This window comes from Bombus vosnesenskii, unplaced genomic scaffold (assembly GCF_011952255.1).
Source record: "Bombus vosnesenskii isolate JDL3184/JDL3185 unplaced genomic scaffold, Bvos_JDL3184-5_v1.1 scf7180000014105, whole genome shotgun sequence".
Lineage (NCBI taxonomy): Eukaryota > Metazoa > Arthropoda > Insecta > Hymenoptera > Apidae > Bombus > Bombus vosnesenskii.
In genome coordinates, this window is record NW_022883371.1 from 1,636,044 (window position 1) to 1,658,077 (window position 22,034).

General features: G+C 27.6%; 1 protein-coding gene across 4 annotated transcripts; it reads left to right on the forward strand.

Annotated features, from left to right (window-relative positions):
- Nucleotides 1-830: 830 nt before the first annotated feature.
- LOC117239598 (monocarboxylate transporter 2-like) lies at nt 831-17,557 on the forward strand. Of its 4 annotated transcripts, XM_033505309.1 has the most exons (10): nt 834-1,469; nt 5,090-5,465; nt 8,383-8,509; nt 8,815-8,958; nt 10,835-10,962; nt 11,219-11,359; nt 14,009-14,300; nt 15,000-15,155; nt 16,530-16,721; nt 17,354-17,557. In XM_033505309.1, exons 2-10 carry the CDS (start codon nt 5,385-5,387, stop codon nt 17,515-17,517), a joined length of 1,425 nt encoding a protein of 474 aa, XP_033361200.1. In that variant the 5' UTR covers nt 834-1,469; nt 5,090-5,384; the 3' UTR covers nt 17,518-17,557. The 4 variants fall into 4 exon arrangements, with proteins under 4 accessions (XP_033361202.1, XP_033361203.1, XP_033361200.1 ...); XM_033505311.1 differs by lacking the exon at nt 8,815-8,958 and having other exon boundaries at nt 831-1,469; XM_033505312.1 differs by lacking the exon at nt 14,009-14,300 and having other exon boundaries at nt 832-1,469; nt 14,963-15,155.
- Nucleotides 17,558-22,034: the final 4,477 nt, after the last annotated feature.

The following is a 22,034-nucleotide window of genomic DNA, read 5'->3' on the forward strand; positions in this document are numbered from 1 at the left end:
CCATAGTAGTTTATGTATTGAATATTCATGTTAGTTGTGCTAGCTATGTTCCTCTTTTAAAGATTGCAACCAGACCATAAAAATAATGCTAGATTTGTAATGCGAATTATCGAAAATGTTTTATATGTGACTGTATCTATGGTTTACTCTTTGAATAAAACAAAGGCGTAAAATTCACATACTTGAATTGTTTTGAATTGTGCAATCAAAGTGTAATGGCAGTAACAAATAAAGAAATTAGAGTAGTATTGATAATAACACTAATGTCAACTGTGAAAGTGATAAAGCTATCTATTTCTGAAATATTTCATTTTGAACCATTATATCAACATGTATTTCATTTTATTTGAGCATACCTGTTGAAAGATATTGCAATGTAAATATATTCGATATAAAATAGGCATTATCACACACATCCACACATCCACAAATAAACAACCGGCGAATTTATAAAAAAAAAAAGGAGAATATGAAAAACGACGTCCGTTTCTTCACTTTACTCGTTCTCGTTCGAGAGAACGAAAAAAGTTAGAAAGGAGCAGGAAGAAAGAAATGATTCATGATTATGAAGAAGAAGGATCATTAGTAATCAATCCATCATTGTTATCACCGTTCCAAACAATATGTGTGTATCTTCATTTTAGCCTAAATCGATTCAGTTTTTGATTTAAATTCCTTGGTGTGTAAATGACCGCTACGAGAAGCGTGTTTCTATTAAATGCAAAATGAAACAATATCGTGCGGCGATATTGACGCGGATGTTCGAACGTAAAGCTTTGTCAACGTCAATGCACATTCCGCCGGTAATGCTGCGAAAATCGATCTCACCACGCGCGTACAGTGTCGCACTCGGACGAAGTTCACGTAATAGAACGAGGTGTGCACGATGCAACGAGACAGTCAGTTCCGAGACCGAGTATAATAAAAATCGGCTGCGATTCGGGAAACGGAGAACAACGAAGAAGTGACACTCGGGGAAACCAAGGTTGGATCGACTGATCGCCTGCACACTAGCCGCGAAACGCGACGAAACGAATGCGAGGCAGCAGTGATCGTGGTCAAACGAGAATAACGAGATATCGGTAATCTCTTGTGTCTGCTCCGCTTCGGGCTTTCGTTCCTTCTCGTTGTCGAACGATCTTCCTCCAGTGTATTCACTTATCACGAACTACGATAAACATAGCAGTGAAAAAGGACGTGTGTGACATTACGAAGACTTTTCAGTACGCGACATTCGATGTTCACCATCCTGGATGGCATCTGTTCATGATCATTCATAGTGAACGCGATCCGTAAAACGGGAAGACGAAATTTGTGTGCGAAAAATATACAATTCTGTGGTGAAATATGGACAATAGGACGAACTGCTTCTTTCGTCCGACTCTGGTTATATTTTTAATGGAAACACGAGTTTTTGAGACCGAATACGATTATCAATATGTATCTGTTCTATATTCTGAACTGTCCTTGTAAGTACGCGTTTTCTTTTAGCTTAATTTATGTTTTTTGGACAATTGACTTCATATTACGTTATAATAGTGAAAATGTTATGATAAAATTGCGGATATGTGTTTAATACGGTGTACAATTTGCACATTTTCTTGGATTATTATTTTACGTAATATTTGGCCCTCAGAGATTCACTGAATTAATTCATTGAATCAACGTTAATTCTATGTGACGTAAACTGGCATACTTTATACAGTACATTAAGAGAAATATGGTCCTTTTAAAACGATCTTGAATTTTGTAAGATAATAAGAATAGATTAAGTTTAAATAAGAGACATAAAGAAATAAATTTCTAATTTTAAGATCATATTATAAAGTAAATTAAGAGAAGGGGAAACATCATATTTTTGTACTATCTACATTGACATTCGTTTGATATTAATTTTACTTATAGGAGATATTATTGCCAAAAGGTAACAAAAATTATATTTAAGTTCTTGGCGCATGATTATATTAAGAATTGAAAAGTTTTAATATTTTTAAAGATTGAAAAATTCCAGAGAATCTATTTAACATTTTCGTACATCCGATCTCGACTGTTATTGTACGAAAGGTACATTGAATATTGAAAGAAAGATAATTCATCATATTCAAAATACCTTTTTTTAACTTGCATATTTTTCATAGGAAATAATTAAAAACCTTTTAATATTATTTAAAAAATGTTTGATAAACATTTATGAAGTAAATCTTTCATTAATTACAAAAATTACAATAGTAATTATCTTATTGAATCTATTTTATTCTTCCAATATTTTTTAATATCATTCAACATTTATCATAGTAAACATAATGATCATGTTGGAACTTTCTATTTTATTCGACATCATTTGTTTGCTTATATTTAAGTGCAAAAGGATCGTTACTAAGAGATTGACGTTTTTTATTTTATATTAATCAAACACAAAGATTAACGAAAATATTGGATTTAGAAATATTAATTAACAAAATGGATACATTATGTGATTACTTTTATTTTTGTTTCATTTTTTTTTTTAACATACTGCCTGGTTGTATTGTTTAATTAACATACTGAAAGCCTAATTGTGTGGATGGTAAAAGATCAAAAAGTTGTGTATTTAAAGCTATAGGATAAAGCTATAATTTTAAAATACGTAAGTAAGTTAATTCATAACGTATATTAATATTATATATAAGTACTAATTTTTGTAATAAATGAATGATATTAATACGACAAATTTTATAGTAAGCGCATTTTATGTTTCGAAACATTCGACCATTCTTCAATTAAAATTTTGGATAAAGATATATTGTGGTAATTTTGAAATATCAGTATATTTATAAAGCTATCAGAACTAGATAGGATAATTATCAGTATTATATTGGTACAATTTAAAATTAACGTTTATAAAATGTTAACCTTAAAGATACATCAAAATTATCACTAATGAATGCACATTATATATTGTCAATTTGCATATGCATTAAAGATGGTGTAATTAAATAACGTAATATGCGTATTATGAGTATATTTGTAATTGCTACTCTTAGATAATTTATGTTTATAACAAATAATTTGTACTATGTACAATAATTGTGTTATTGCTGTAGATAATATTGCATTTTCTTCAAATTCTGATAACATCAGTTTGATGCTAGTTCTTTAAACTTATTGTTAGAAATTGTATATAAATTAAAAATTTAATTTTTTACTTTACACATTCAAATATATTTATGTTTCGGGCTGGAACTTTGATATTCACCAAAAATTCTTTCTACTAATAGTATAACCATTCTATGCTTGAAATCCTCTGGATATCCGTTTTATATTTCGCGATCGATTTCCTGCGGTTACGTGTCATTGGAGGAATACTGTGTCTCTTTCAAAATACTTCAAAGTTACTTAAAAAACCTTTATCATTCTTGTTCTCGCTTAATTGTTTACGATATTAAAGATCATTCGTTGTTTTTCTTCTTCTTCTGTCACCTTGAACTGTGAAAATGATGGGAAACGAATATCAAAATATAAAATCTAAATAAAACGGAAATTGAGATAGAGAACTCTGCGCATTTACATATTAACAATCAACGTCATGTGCCTATGTTACTATGTACGCATCAACGTTTCAATGAATCTATGAGTTTTTATAAAAACGTTCGTTTCTCTTGTGCTGTTTAGAAACTATGCTGATGTATGTAACTTAGTTATAATTGTACATAGTATATTTCAGATATTTAAGCAGCCAATCACTATAGATAAGAGATCTAACCTTTTTACTTGTCGTGTTCCCAATTCACTTCCAAGTTTCATTTTTGGAACACCTGTGATCTATGGAATTTTATAAGAGATATAAAACCTGAACTGTTACGCATGATCGAAACTTAAATTCAAAATATGATATGTCAAATTTTATGTCTATAAAAAATATATATAAATTCAGTTCAACTCGTCTAAAAAGAAATAAAGGTGTTATTTTCTGTCTGCTGTCTAGTACTTTCCCGCGAAGGAGCAAAATGTCCAACTTAAGTAACACGTAATTATATTTATTAGACTGAAATTTCCATGATTGTTTTCATAGCAATTATAATATAAAATGTAAGTATCACGAGTTATAATTATCTTATAATAACTTGCTGTGTAACAAGAGTGTCTTATTTGCATTTCTACACGTGTGTACAGTATAAAATGTGACTTGAAAGGTGAAATAAATAAAAGTTACAAACAAATGAACGTGTACACGAAGGAGTATAATTGTAGTAATGGACTTTAAAATTGTACGGATCATTACCGATCATAAGATAACTATTATATATGTATATTCTCATGGAGCGAATATGTGATTATTTGTATAGCTGCTCAAATGAACAATTAATTAATCATTTTGCTAGGAACGATATAGTCATAGCGAAAGAAATAGAAGGTGTTATTCGATATTTTAAGTATGCATAACACGTTATCGAACATTTCTATTTATTATATTTTACATATGTATCGTGCATTTTTGTATTTTCAAATTTCCTGTAAATGCATAAAAATCCACAGTCTGGTTATTACGTCTATTAATATTTCGTTATATTTATTTATGAATGGAAAAAAGAGAACATGCTTAATGGTTCTTGCAAATTCTGAAAATAATGGTTGCAGTTGAGAAATATTTTCTTAAATTAAATATAGTAATTAACACGAAAGATAATATTGTATTTCTAACAAACTATGTGCTACGCTTTTACAAATAATTTACTCTCACCTCTGCTTTGTATTTACTTTAATTCTATACATCACTTCACACTTCTTTTACATACATTTACATAATATAATAAAATAATAATGAAATAAAAGATAAATAAGAATAAAATGAAATAATAAAAATTTACGTAGATTAAGCAATTGAAGAAATAGCATTAGTAGCATTAGTATTACGAATGCATTCTTGAAGAATGTACCTGTAAAAAAATGTCCTCTCCACATAAGTAATGTTAGCTGCAGACTCGCAATATTTTTCATTCCTTGAATCGCATGAGACACCAATCCATATTAATACCGTTTCATATGAAATTATTTTCTTGTTATGAGTCCTACAAAAGGATGTAACTCGTATTTTTCCATGGGCTGATAGAACAAAGAGGGGCAAACGTGAAACGAATCGGTTCGAGATGGCATTGCAGTAACTTGCCAGTACTTAATCGAAGCAAGAAGTGATAGAAACATCGAGCCGGCCTACCAGACTACGTATCGGATCATTGAGCAGTGAATAAAGAGGCGGTGACTAAACTATTCTGGGATATGGAATAATCAGCGTATGATCGCGACAAGTTCATTTTACTACACGTATTGCACGATATCGGTTAGATTCCTGACAGTTCTTGCATGTAACTCGTTCATATGTGGAAAAATAGTTGGAAGCAAACAAGATGAATTCTGGTGACAAGAAGAAGAAAGGGCTTGATGGCGGTTGGGGATGGCTCGTTTGCCTTGGCAGTAGTCTCATCACGGTAATAATATTTACTTATAATTGTTCTTTGGGTTTCAGTACCAAAGATTTCTATGGGTATATTATGCGTGTTGTACAAAACTTTTTGAGATTTTACCTGTATTGTACTGAAACACGACTATCGTAATTATATCGATAAAATATAAAAATATAAAACAAATCTGAAAATGTATGTGGAAATTAAATGTGTGTTTGTTACAAATGTATATTTCCATTTAGTGAAAAATTAGTATGTAACATAAACGATGGCCTTAAACATATAATTCATGCTAAAGATATTCTCAGTACATATTATGGGTTACTAATATGATTAATTGTTCAAACACTTTGTGCAACACTTTGTTCAAACTACGAAATGTATGTTTGTATAAGTCGTTGTATGCATATATGTTATATACATTTTCAGATTCGTTTCTACCAATATGTATAGTTATAAATGTCGTGTCTCATTACACCGCGAATGAAATTTCAAAATATGTTATGTTACATAATATATTCTTATCATAAGGCATTACATAAGAATATTACATAATATATTGATAAAAATTTACTATATATGTATTTATGAACATAAATATGCGCACTATACATAAATATATTTGTAAGCCGCTATGCATGAACTTTCCGTTTTAGTTGTATATAAATGTATATATATATATATATATATATATATATATGTTTGAAGTCTTAGTAACCTATTTTTTCTAGATTCTGATATCTACTAATTCTGATATCATTATATCTTTGTTATCAAATCGATTTGCTTTTTCAGCCGGCACCTCTACAAATCGATTTATTCGTAGTTATATGTGTTTATTTCAGCGCGACCTCTGATGGTTCGGGACCCACTTTAACCTGTAAATCTCACATGTTTTGCGATTGTACCAAAATTCATTATTGCTCTGCGAGTACTCATAAAAACGTTAGACTAATAGTGTCGAAAAACAGATATTCATGTGCCCCAGAGTACTAGAGCTTTTGTACGCGAATACCACAATGTATAACTCACACAACAACTGTGTGCTGTATAAATCAAAGTAGTCGCTAATGAGCTCACAGTTTATGCGATTAAAATAAGTAACGCAAACAAATCGACTTACCACCTTTGTGCTTTTAGTTTCATAAATCTCATTGATAGGTAACTTCAGGGGCGACGCAAGGTAGGTTCAGCGCGTTCGCCGGAATTCGGCCCCGTGTTTTGAGAGACCCCGCGGTCTACAAAAATTACCCAATTAAAAAACATCGATTTCGATTAACTTTTTACAGAATGATGATACCATTAACAGATGCAACACATTTTTTTTAGTAGCGTTGATTCAGTTTAAAGGAGTGAGAAAAATCATAAAGGTTCAGTGTAACTCCATAAAGTATCTCATATCCTGGAAACTACTTTAGATAAAAAAAATCCAGGCGCTATCAGAGCAATGTACTTTTTAGAGAAATTAAACTACATCAATAGTTTGTTGCAAAAATCATGATTACAGATTTTCTACTTTCATTGAATTTGTTGCCCCTTGAAAACGAATTATGCATGCGAAAAAATATTACTTGGATTTGTTTAAAAAACTGCTTGTAAAAAATATATAATATGTAACAGAAATTGTAAATAAATAATTCCTCGTTGTAAAATTTAAGTGTAAGATTTGAATATGTATTCAGGCTGCGCAAAATTTTCTAAATTGCGCTAGCCCTGGGTTACTTCGTGCAATTTTGTTGCATTAATGTTACATGGTGTTGACTTTAGTATTATATGAAGATACATTTAGTAGCTATTATATACTATGTTGTTTAATATACATATATTATGTATGTACTAAATATTTAATTATTAATTACTATGTACTAATTATTTAAAACTATGTACGAATATTCGAACATTTTTAAAAACTATTTATGTATACATACATATGTTAGACAAAAAATCTTGAAATGACATTAAAACTATAACGAGACACGACTGTTCTGATTATATTGGAAAAATTTGAAATGGATCTGATAATACATATATAGAAAATATGTAAAAGTTGAAAAATATTTAATTAGAAGCATATACTTCACAAAGATGACCGAAGTACTCGTATAGCCAGTTATTCAGTATATTAGTAAACTACAACATGTAGTGAGATCATTTGTAGCACTAATTGTATACTTAAAATTACTATTTATGCAGCGCATCAATCTTCCACTAAATGTGCATATATATATATATTTGTCATAAATGTATTGTAATTTCTATATACATTTGCGAATTGGTTTCAAATTTTACTATTCTAATCACGATAGTGGTATCTCATTATAATGCCAATAAAGTATCAACGAGTTTCGTATAACGCTCATAATAATGTATCCACAAAAAAATTTTATAGTAAATGTTCGAATATCTTTGAGAGCTGTTGTATATTTGGCTATCTTGTTTATTTTAAAAACATCTGTATCAACAATATGATCGACTTTTCATTTACAAATATAATTTGGATATTATACGATTGTGTATCCTTCCAGCTTTCTAGTTAAGAATGAGTACATCTTAATAATGGCGTAAAAGTTATCGCACAAATTTGAATAAATAAATTAGTTAGGAATATCAATATTTCGGAGTATAAGTATAAATAATAATAGTAAAAAAAATTATTCTTTTTATTTTGAATATTTATTTTTCTCCATTAAAATATATTTATGTTACATAATATAATCGCGCCAAATCACTTTAAAAATATTAATAAAAGTGCGCATGCACTAGTAGTACTGAAAATGTATAAAAAACTCCCAATATGCATAGGAGATTGATAATTATTCAACGTGATGAATATTTACATGTACATTTTTATTCAAATCTACAAAACTAAAGTGACGCTTTTATGATAATTACCTTAACACAGAAAATATGTAATACATAATTTTAGAAATTTGGTTTTCAGCTTTCTTTAAGATCTTTGGATCCCTCGTTTGGACTCCTTTTCCACGACCTCTTTATAGAACTTGAAATTGACTCCACAGGAGCGTCATTCATAATGAGCATTCTTGATGCTATTGTTAATTTCTCAGGTATTAAGGAAATACGCAAATAGATCTAAATACAATATAATTTGTTTACATATAACGCCAATTGTTGTTTTATAATTACGAGTAATTATAAAATATATATAGTGTTATTTTCTACATTAGAAAACATAAATTTTTTCATTAATAATTCATAAATAATTGTCATTAGAGTGATTTCTGATATTTAATTATACCGTATGTTGATCTATAAAATAATTATATTTTATGTATTTTTTATTTAAATTAAGTTTACCATAATAAATTTAATTTATTTTATTGTAATTCTTTTTTGTTTGATTATAATTTAGGTCTCTTAATAGGACCGCTATTGAAAAAGTATTCTTATCGACAAGTGGCATTCTTTGGATCTCTTTTAAGCTGTACTGGACTGATATTGACGTCGAGAGCTAATAGCATGTTCCATATTGTTTGCACTTATAGTGTTTTAGGAGGTATGAAAACAAGATAAGCCTTTGAATTGTAATACGCTAATTACATGTTTTTGCACGTAAATTTTATATTTACATTATATATATTTTTCTGGATTGGTCTCTCGTGTATATACATATGTATAACCATTTACATAAGGTTAATGCATATGAAATACCTTTGTTTTTCAGATAAAATATCATAACAACATAAAAATTATACGTAGTTTTTTACACATCACATTTTAAACATCATATATTTCATCAAAATGATTTTTATTTTATTATGTGCAGACTTTTTAACAATCAATTAATTTCATTATCCCGACTTTCTAAAAATTATAATTCTAAAATCCAAAAATTTTTCTATTGCTACTTTTACAATTCCTTTACTTGAAAATAATGTAAGTTTAAGCAAGATTTCGAGATTTTAGTTGATTTCTATTTGTTTATTAAATAAAAGTTGTTTTATTAATAATTCTACATGTACTTCATCCATTTATTTCTAATATGTTTCTGCCGTAATTGTAGTTTTAGATTACAGAGAATGATAATAAATAAAGAATAATATATGACTATCTACAAAGAAAGCGACAGTTTTGGCATACATTTTGCTTCTTCATCTTTGTCAAGATCTTATCTTAAATGTTTTCAATCGTGACACATGGCAATTTGTTTTAAAACTCGATGCTATTTATTTCTTTCAAATTTGGTGATTACATCCATTCTGTTCAGTTTCTGTACATTAATTAACACATCTGTCTACCTTCTCTACTTTATCCTTAGTTTTTCTTATTTGAACCATATGAGGAATATCAATGGAATGCCCTACTTTCATTTTATACACTTATAATACCTTGCTGTTTCGTGAACTATTTCCTTATAATATGTAATTAATAATACATATAATATAATATAATATAATATAATATAATATAATATAATATAATATAATATAATATAATATAATATAATATAATATAATATAATATAATATAATATAATATAATATATATATAATATAATATAATATAATATAATATAATATAATATAATATAATATAATATAATATAATATAATATAATATAATATAATATAATATAATATAATATAATATAATATAATATATATATATAATAATATAATATAATATAATATAATATATATATATATAATATAATATAATATAATATAATATAATATAATATAATATAATATAATATAATATAATATAATATAATATAATATAATATAATATAATATAATATAATATAATATAATATAATATAATATAATATATATAATATATTATATTATATTATATTATAATATATTATATTATATTATATTATATTATATTATATCATATTATATCATATTATATTACCATTGCCTGTATAAATAATATTTCCGTAATATGCCTTATTTTCAAACGAAAAATCACTCTTTTCCAATTTCAAGAATCATTGTACTAACATTATTATTATATAACAATTATATAACAAATGTACTAACATTTATATCCATTTGCAAATCAAAAATTCTCATTTTTTACAAATTCTACGATTGTTTTCCCAATTTTAATTTCATATAAATTTAATCGTTTCTTAAAGATCGCTTATAATTACATTTTGACATTTCTTCTAGATATTTTATTCGTATTTGATTTATGTATATTATGAAAAATTTTTCCCTTAATGTAGTTAATAACTTTTTAAACGTTTTAAACATTTTAATCTTTTAAACTCAATATATCTAACATTTTAATGCGATTATTTATAAGAAATGATAATCAATGTTTTTATTCATAACAAATAATGAACAAATATACCTCGTTATGTTCATTTGTTGTTAAGTATTACTATATTTACTTAATTTATTTTGATATACTTATGACAGGCTTAGGAACTGGACTGGCCATTGCATCAGCGTTCGTGGCGTTGAATACATTTTTTGAGAAAAAAAGAGGACAAGCTGTTGGCTTTTCTATGGCTGGAACAACTTTGGCCATGATGATAGTACCTCAGGTACGAGATATTTTTGTTTTTAATTGTTACATTTTTAATTATATAACATTTTTAATATATTTTCTTTATACCATATTTTATATCACATAATAGTTTCAACCAGATTTGAAATACGATATATCCCTATAGACTTTTCTGTAATCTTTCTAAATACATAATACGATAAGTTATCTTCTATAAGAATGATTTCAATAGATGTATGATTCAGATAATTATAAAAATTATATTCATCGATGGTTTCTTTCTCCTCTTATAGTTAATTCATCTTCTTTTGAATTCATATGGATTTCGTGGAGCGATGTTAGTGATTGGAGGATGGGCGTTGCATTCCACTATTGGCGCTTGTTTATTACGTCCATTTGAATCTGAAATTGAAAGTACAAATGCCGATACAAAGGTAAGATTATATTACTATTGAAATTTAATATTATGTTAGATCTCATTGAAAATTCAACGTAATTTGTGATGCAAATATGTACATATAAAAACAGGAAGTTTTGCACTATAAAATAAATTAGAATTGCAAAATTCCGATTCTTTTTGTTTAAAGTATGAAAGTTTTTTTTCTTTCGAAAATACCTTAAAGGTTTGGAGACTTAGAAATTTACTAAGTTAAATTAGATTTGATCAAAAAGATTTAGAGATATCAATCTATTTGATTACTATAATAACACTCGAATTCACGAAATAGATTCACTTGAAATTGTTTAACTGAAATAGAATTCCCGTGTCATTTTTATTTTTTGATCCTATTATATCTTTCAATTCACCGTTTTGCATTTCGAGTAATTCTACTATACGAAGATTGAATGAAAGAAAAGAACAGATTAGTTGACAATGGCTTGAAAGGAGTTTTAATGCTGAATAAATAATTCATCAAAGTCACCTTTGTACTCTTTATAACATTTCCATGGAACTATTACCGATGAATCTTTCTGCAAACAGAAATAAGTTCAAATATAATTTCGTTTAAATATTATAGTATTTTGTTTTACGCCAATTTGAATTACTATTTCTTCATTCTTTTAATAATATTTGGTTTATAAAATAATTCTTGAGAAAATTTTTATAATTGTTAAATTACATGTTAACGATAATTAATTATTAAATCATTTTAAAGTAGTGTTGTATTTTTCCATTTCATCTCAAAATGTTGGAAAGTGAAATATATCATATTTATTAATAAGTAATATAATATCATTTGTTTAGTAATTGTTTAATTTTTCTCTTGGGAGTTTGTTACAATTTTGACAATTGGTCAGTTATCGTTTTTTTACTGTGTTAAATTTTTTTACACTTTATATCATCTTATGGCAATCAAAATGAATAAAAATTTGTCGAGGCTGTTTAATAAACAAAGTGACTGATGTAATAGCTTCTAATAATACTCTTTTATTGTCACAAATATTTTTTTATTCTATGTAATATTTTCAACGTGTGCGACCAAATATTATCATAAATTGAAACATGAATGTCCAGTTTATTAATATGAATTACTTCCTTGCTGATGCTATTTGTCACTTCCTTAATTTCTGTTTCTAAATTGCAGCGATTACCATTCAAAGTACAAAATAAGAAACGATATAAATTATCGAATAATTGGATGATTGAACAAAATTGTATTTAAATTTCTTTTTATCAGAGAAATTTTAGGAATCCAACAATATTAGCTTCATAGATTTAGAAACAAATATAAAACTTCAAATTTCTATTATCCAATGATAATTGAATATTAAATTAATATTTTACTGTCATCGACTAGTTATTCGAATATGAAATATCATTTGTCGTTGTTTGTGTTAATTCATACAGTAAAGATATGGTGGGTTGACTACACGTTAAGCGGAAATAAATATATATTTAATCATTTATCTAGAATCCATCGTCAGGCATTTACTCTTACCATTTTACACAATTAATTCATCAAAGTGAAGGATCCGTGTCATCTAAGATTGACTCATACCATGATGATTCAATTATTAATGAATTCTAACTCCACGTTTGTTCTAACTCATTTCTATTCTAATTCAATTCTATTCTAACTTCTGTTCAAATTCCATTTTTCAAAAAAAAATCAATCCACGTATATTTCATTGGTATAAAGGGTACAAATTTATGAAGATATGAACCATGAAAATTCTATTTAGAAATTAACAAATATTCAACTCTAACTCCAGGCAATAATATTAAACTTCATAAACTTTGAACTCAGTATTCCCAGTTTACAAACTAATGGAGATAGAAAACAATTAAGAACTAGAGTGACGGCATATGCACATATTTCATCTTATTGTTAGAAAAACTTTGTTAATTGAATTATTGATTTTTTTACAATGAAAACGATATAATTATATTTAAATGATATTGGAAAAATAAAGAGCACCTTATGTATCATCGATCTGCTGAAAGCGTGACACGTAAATTATTATTATTGTTCCCTACAATAGATAGTTCGAAATATAAAATTGTTAACATTTTAATGTCATACTTCATATCATTACATATCATATACATATACTACATATCATTATGTTTGGTCAAAATTACATACGTAAAATTACGTAAAGCACTTCTTTTTCACACATTTCTCTAAAAATCAATGAGCCCTAAAGGAGCAATATATGAGATTAATATATTATCTAATATTAATATTGGAAATTTAGCAATGAAAAAATTTGTTAACTTTTAGAATTCAGATACTAATCTTTGAATCGTAAAGGTCTGCAGTTATATTGTTCCTGTATTATATATATTGTTATATATATTGTAAGTATCTTAAGATTGACAATTTTTGAAATGTGCCATTCTCCTAGCAAATTGACGATACCTTTCATTCAGTGTTCATTGAAATAAACAAATGGGGCAAAAAACTTTCTATTTTAGTGGAAATTTGTTGGAACGAATTACGTTTAGTTTCTAATAATATCTAGTCTTATCATTCGTAAATTTGTATTATGATCCTGAATAATATTCTCATTTGATAAATATCGATGACCTAGGCAAAAAAAGAAAAAGGAAATTAATGGACAATTATTACTTATAACAGCATAGAAATAATTCAACTAGAAGTGACATGTTATTACAAGTAGAAAACAATGGAATGATGAAGGACGTTAAATGTGATACAAGTGATTCCGAGAATAATATGCTGGAGTATAATAAAACGGAGAAGATAAAAAAGAAATCTCAAAATGAATACCTTAGGAAGATAAAGGAAACCTTTGATTTGGACTTACTTAAAGATGGCATCTATCTAAACATAGTTATTGGTTTGAGTTTATATTATGTTGCTGAATCGAACTTCAAACTAATGACACCATTTTTTTTAACTAGCATACGTAAGTAATTCTTTAAAGGTGAACTTAAGTATGATTGGTACCGTAGCAGAGGATGTTGTTAAAAACTATTGAAATTTATATAAAATGTTTTAATATCGCATTCGTTTAAATATTTAATCTTTGTACAAATAAGTTAATAAAGTAATAGATATATTAAATATTTAATATAAGAACTAGAAATATTGTATTGATAAAAATAGTAACAATAATATTGCAATATATAACACAGTAGGAAAACGTTTATGCTTTATGTAACATCCTAGCTACGGTACACAGTGGAGCGAACCCCGAAAAAACGCGACAAATGGTCAAAAACTTGATTATAGAATTTCTAATAAAATATTATTAATCTAACGGCATCATGTGTTGCGAGTATAACATACTACATATCTAATATATGTATGTTATAGTTTAAGGATTATAAAGTGATATACCATAAATACATAAATAAATAAAAGAAAATGATATTATGAATAGAAAAGTTTCATAAAACGATTTTCATCAAAATATTATAATGAATATACCTAATCTTAGCAGTAAATGAATTAAATAATAGTTAAATAATAGAGTGGGTTTAAAAAAAAACTGTGAAACGCCAAAATCAATTTTTCGATCATTTATCGCGTTTTTCGAGTTTCGTTCCACTGTGCTCCATTTTTTAGGATATCGGTAGACTTTTCGAAGGAACTTGGTCGACAGGAATGAGCAAAGCGGAAGTTGCCTCTTGTTTGTCGATATCTGCATTCACCGACATTCTTGCCCGCCTTTTACTACCAACCATTTTCGATAGATTGGGATTGAAGAACAGAACCATCTTCTGGATTTTCTGTATTCTAGTTGGAATTGGACGATCTAGTATGTACTTTGCATTTATATCTACCATGTTCTTTCCACATACAAATACTCCATACGCATATAAAGTTTCTACGTTGCCATTAATGATACTTTGTATATCAAAGAAACTCAATGTCAATATCGAGAAGCATGAGAACAATAATTAGTAATGCAATAGTAGCAAATATAATTAAATCGATATATTTTCAATAGTCAGAAAGAATAGCAACATGCCTTTTGATAAATTACATTTATGTAAAATTACGTAGTAGGTATTGGTAATGATTAGCATACTTCTTTATATATATTTTGCACATTTAAATTTTCCATAAATGCATAGAAATCATCAATCTAATAATAATCTATCGTTAACTTTGATGCGAATTCTCAACTAAATAGCGATCGGTCAGATTCAACCGATCGGTTGATATCGCGAATTTCGAATCAGTTAACACTCAAGGTAGAAGTAAATTGAATATATCGAGTGTTAGTATAATTTGGTACTTTATTTGCACTTTTAGTATACACGAGGAGTTTGACGTTCTGATCACGACGGTTGTACGATCTTGTTGAAACTGAATACGATGTAGTATCACACGAACGGTACGACGCTCTGATGAAGAGTGTTCTTGTTGTTGCTCTCTCCACCAGAAGCTTCGTCTCGTTAATGTTTTGCAGCTTGGGGAAGTAAACAATTCGAACTTTCTCAAAAAAGGGATATGTATCGTCCGAGTCATAAACTGACGGCCATTCCAAATCCCAAACAAACTTAAAGCAATAAATAACATATCGCTGGTTCTGTGAAACCCAATATTCTAATTAAAGGATACATATCAAAAGTGGCACCCTTAAAATTTTTAAACTTTTCAGATAGTAACACATACCGTTTTTATCAGAAGCTATATAAGCTCACAGCATGGTGGAATTGATATTACAAAAAAGAAAAATGATCTATATCTTGATTCCTTGTCATATTAAAATTATGCGATTCTAGAAAAAGCTTTGACGTGAGGTCGACATGATTTAATTAGATATAATTCTTTTGTGGTACAATTTCAGAGTTGTGGTACACTCATAAGAATTATGTAATATAATGAATAAAATTAAAATTCATTAACAATAGGTAAAAATTAAAGATACTAGAGTATCCCTTGGCTCTTTTATAGAAAAATAAACATGAACAAACACCTTTTTTGTTATAAGTCTTTCAATTTTCTTATAGTTCTTCTAGTATTTAGATAATTTTCTTATAGTAGAATCTTTCTTTTTATATTTTTCTTTTTATGCAACTTCTTGTTACTGAAACTACATGCATATTTTGAATAGATATTTACCATCAAAAGTATTAATATTGTTCCTTCATTTTTTCTAATTTCTGTTTATTATACTTTTCAGTTATGGCAGCGCAATCTAAAGGAGTACTTTTGATAATAACATTCGTGATAATAGGGTTTCTACGTGGCGCCACTTTGGTAAATTTAAACCTTACCGTTTCCGAATATTGTCCTTTAAACAAGCTGCCAAATGCCTTTGGGATGTTTATGGTATTTAAAGGTTTATTCGTTGTAATGCTGAGTCCTTTAATTGGTAGGTCTTTAATAATTTAATTTAATTGAATCCTATACAATACAGGATTTTAATTTTATACATTTTATATATATAGAAGTCGAAAATATAGAATAAAAATTGTTCGTTTGAAGCTTTATTTTTGAGAAAATCGACTTTGAATTTTCGCTCGGTACGCGTGCGGTACGTTATAACGGATCTCACTGTAGATCGTTGTCTCGATGGAAAAATTAAAAAAAAAATTTTTTTTCTATATTTTCGACTTCTTTTTTCGCGTAGAATCATCCCCTTTCCGCTTGTACCACCAGTTACCAACCACCCTGTATATATATATATATATATGATAAGTTAGTAAAAGAATATAAGTCGAATTTTGGATAAAATATTGTAGGATTTGTACACTAATATACTAATCATTCCCTTCATAATTGAAATCAATTATAACATCTTATATGAAATCAGGGGTTTTAATACTTATAGAGGGGCATGCATAAAATCATATATTCACGAGGGAATAGAGCAAAATGTAGAGACGTAAAATTAGTTTATGACATTATTTAATATTGTAAAAAAGATATATTATACGATAATATATTATACTATTAAATATGATGGAAACTTTTTATGTTAATCAATTTTTATTTTTATCTTAGGATACATCAGAGATGTCAGCGAAAGTTATGCACTTTGTATACATGTTATGACATTAATGATAAGCATCACGTTCATTACATGGAGTATCGAGTGTATGTATAGGACATTTAAAAACAGGAAATCTGTTTTAGCTAAACAAGCACAAGACATCGTGATAGAATAAGTATTACTTAGGATTTAATATTTAGCATTTTCATAAGAACTGGTAGAACACAATTTTAATGAAATTTAGACAAAACTTCATCTAAATAGGTAATGGATATTTATTATGATTTGACTAACAAATGAACACTGCTTCATCAAAATATTCTATTATTTATATATTTGAGTATAATAATATTTTATCGAGCGATGAATATTCGATTATTAACAGATTATTTATTATGAAAATTTATATTAATATGTTAATTAACTTATAAAAAATATTTCACAATATATACAGCTTATAACTGTTTGCAACATTTGCAAGCATGAATATTGTATTCAATAATTCCGTCTCTTATATTTTGTTTACTTTTAGCAGTTTAGATTGCAAGCCTTGAAATACTTTTGTAAGTAATTTTACAAAAGTAAACATTAAATACTAGATAATGTTTTAGTGGAGATAGATGAATTTTTCATTTACGTTATATAATCACTAATATACATCACATAGTTTCGATCTAATGCAATATTATTTTTTTAATAAGAAGCTATTTTTAATAAACGTAACTCCTTCTTTTTTATTTTTATCTTCTTTTTTCTTTTTCTTTAAGATCGCATTCACTTGTAAATGTTATTATTATTATTAGTGTACCATAATATCATTAGTACCATAGTACCTACATAGATGCATTATATAGGCTTGCATTATACTATATTAAGTTCGTACGTCCTTAGATTATCGTAGATATGTACAATATTTACATTGTTATAACGAACATTTATGTATAATAGATGCCAATTAGGGGTGAGTGGCGTAATACCGATCGTTTTAAGTTCTTTTTGTTACATCTTGGGCTAAAGTCGGTAAAAAACAACATTTTTCAAATGAGTTTATGATACAAGTGGTATTTAACGAAGGGAAAGAAAAATTAATTTTATGAAATTCAATAATACAAATAAATAATTTGCAAGAGTAAAAATGTTATGATTTGTAAAAAACGAAAAATTGTCGTCCAGTACCGAACAATTATTTAATCAGTAGATTTTTCGGTCTAAATGATTAATAATATTAAAAGAAAACATTTATATGTTAGAATACATATTTTCATTCAAATATTATCTTTACATATATAAAAAGTAAAATAATCAATATTTTTTTGGACTGTGCATTCGACATGTGCCCAGCCTTCACATTCGTTGCTTTTTGAAACATTGAAAGCCTCAGCGTCCTGTTTCTGGATCATTTTATTTTTGACGCTTCAAAGCATCATTCATATTCTTTTTTGTATATTTTCCTTTTCTCTACTTTGAAATATCGGACATTTTTCTGCGGGAGAACGTACAAGAAAGATTAAATGAATACCTTTTAATTTAATTTCAGTTGCTAACAAATTGAACTTACAGATAGATAAAATTTGGAACGTATTGGTCTATGGCTGATTCGTTGGTACAGGATGACAAACACGTGGAAACGTTTTAAATCATAATGTATATTTATACATTACATGGAATTATTATATTCATTTGTTTATTCAAATAAAAGTGCTAATATCTGGTAAAAAAGGTCAATACTAATTTTGATCGCTGTATGCCGGTCGATACTGCACGACTCTCCTCTACAGATTAGTTGAAGAAGGTTTGTGTCTTTTAGGAACCTGTCAGTATTGCAACTTCTACGCGTGTATCCATTGTTACATAACATGCAAACTAGTTTATCTTTGTGATATTTTAAATGTTGATATCCTTAAATTTAGTTTTGCTGTATTATACAGGATACTCCACTTAGCATGGTCGGCTGAAAACTATGTTGTTGCTAAATTTATCTACATTAGTAAAATTTTGAAACTGATCTAATTATTTATATATTTTGTGAACCTCAACATGATCTCATAAAACTAATTTTCGTATCACTTAAAATAATAGGTATATTTCAGATGATCATGTTAAGTGAGGTAGGCTATTCATTAATTTTTGTCATTTGTTTTATATGAAATTTTCTAATATAATGTATAATTTATGTTACTTACAATATGACAATCGAATTTAAATTTTTAAACTTTATTTAATTCGTTTATTGGAATCTTATTAAAAAAAAATATCTGTATATGTATATTACTAACTATTTATATATTAGTAAATACCAAAACACGTGTAAATATTGTAACTTATCATAGTGAATTTAAAGATTAGATATTTCTTTATTCGAAATAGCCAAACACGTCGAAAGGAAGTGCAATGAAAGTCGAAAACTGATGTGATCTTTGTATTTACAACTAATTTCAAATTAAATATATTAAAGTATAACGAACACAATTAATAGTGTTTATATAAATGCTATGATGTTAATCATAAATTTCATGTTATTATTCTCATAATGAGATGTACCTGACATTTTGTATATCGTAGGGATCTTTCATGCACCTAGTTTTGGAGCACTTTTGATGAGAATTTAAAGTGAAAGAATTAAGAAAAATTGTCGCAATCTATTATAATATTATGACGAAAATTAACTGCTAGTCGATGTATTGTATCTATACATATCTTCCTACCTCTATAGACAAAAACAGTATGTCGAATTTAAATTGTTATTGTAGTTAAAATTATATAAACTTCCTAATAAAGAAAATAAATATAAAACACACCCAGAACAAAATTTATTTCTATAAAATATCAATATTGTTTACATAAATAAAATAACATTCTTCGTAGATTTAAAAATACATACAATGCATACAATATAATAATATATGTATATACTTAAGTACAAATACATACAGAATTATAGAAAATAATATTTCTTTTCATTTAAAATGAAAATAAAAATTCATATTTAAATATAAAGTTCTTAAATGACAATTCAAAACTCTATTTAATTGAAAAAGTCTGAGGAAGAGTATTTCTTATTACAATTAAAACGTTTTAATCTCTTAAATTTGTAAATATTTCCGGGGACACATTTATTCAATACATTTGTATATAAGAACTTTGAAAAATCTTACTGCAATAAAGCTCAAACTATTTTGTAATCTGCTATTAGAAATTATTCACTAAAAATTTATATCAACAACATATTTATGAATACGTACATTCCGAAAATATTTTCTGGCACATAACAAACATGTATAATGTATTCGTCTTTGCTCTTCTAAAATATTTCTATTTATCTGTTTTAATATTAACGTAAATAATATCAAGGCTAAGCGTTGGCTTGTCAGATATAAAATTGTTGCTTTTTCTGTTTGTCATTTAAGAGTTTTAGACATGTAGAATCCTAAAATGTAAGTCTTAACTTTAGGAATCCAGCGGTTCAAAAATTACACGTATGTAAAGCTGAGCGTTTTTAGCACGTTTTACACATTACTTTGATGCTTCTGATTTTGAGTAGAGTTGCTAGCATGTACAAGTGCACGTGGCTGGTGGCCATATAGGATAAGTCAAATGTTTCTATGTATTTGCATGTGTATTGCAGATGTTTGGCTTGTTGGCCTAATATGATTCAGTTGTCTTGCAGAATGCAGGTAACAGCTTCTTTCAGTTTATGCAATGCGTTCGGAGTGTCTACATGTGTTTAGCTTGTTCTCCTTCTGCTATTTTTGTTGTTGTTGTATGTGTTTATATAATACGGGATATGTAAAGTGAAATTTGTGTAATTTGCAACTTCAAAGGGAGCGACTATTATTTGTATAAACGGATATGGCCTTTTGCGCACAAGAAAAAATTGATCGGTTCATAGAAAACCGATGAAATTGTATAATCGATCAGAAAACGAAGGCGGAATTGGACGTTTTTATCGCAATATTGGTCAAATTAAGTGTAATTCCGGCTACAGTTGATTCAGTTTCCAAGAACGCGCGGTTGCCTTTAGATGAAGTCATCAAGAGATTCCTCTGCTTTATCAAGTAAAACAATCGTCGCATGGTTTCACTACCGTCGAGAGATGATAGTGGACCATTTGTAATTAGGGAAATTAGGGGGAATTTCAGAATCAAGCTGTACGATTGATGTTCAAGTAAGTTATGTAACAGTTCGACATTTTTCTATTTTTGTGTTACTTATTTTTCCACCTGAATGTTGCTATTTTTATATGATTTAAGAGTCAGGAAAATTTGCTTTCTTGTTTCAATTTGGGAATATATGCTGACTCCACCTCTGCTTTCACCGATCTATATTATGGATTATATTTCGAACTCATAATTTTCTCCCACCTTTTCCCCTTACACCTATCTCTGCATTCACATTCTAGATTCTGTTACATTCTCAAACCTGCATGCATACCCCATTCTCTCCTCACGTTCCGTCTCTCTAACTCCCACTTTGATCGTTCCATATTTCCCTTATTAGTTTTGTTCCTAATTTCTCGTGAACACAGTATCTTAAGTTAATAATAAAGAAATTATATATTTCAAAATTAAAATAGACTGCATAAATAAGCTTAATTACTTTTTAAGAGAGATTGTATAGAGAATTGCATAAATTGGATAACTGTAATCTCGACTTCAACTTTATAACAGTTGCAAACATACAATGATGTAATAA

Excerpts from the sequence above, each read along its gene's own strand:
- LOC117239598 (XM_033505309.1), top strand. The coding sequence starts at position 5,385 with ATGAATTCTGGTGACAAGAAGAAGAAAGGGCTTGATGGCGGTTGGGGA. Across the intron at positions 8,959-10,834 it reads CACTTATAGTGTTTTAGGAG|GCTTAGGAACTGGACTGGCC; the intron begins GTATGAAAACAA and ends TACTTATGACAG. Across the intron at positions 15,156-16,529 it reads AGTTGGAATTGGACGATCTA|TTATGGCAGCGCAATCTAAA; the intron begins GTATGTACTTTG and ends TATACTTTTCAG.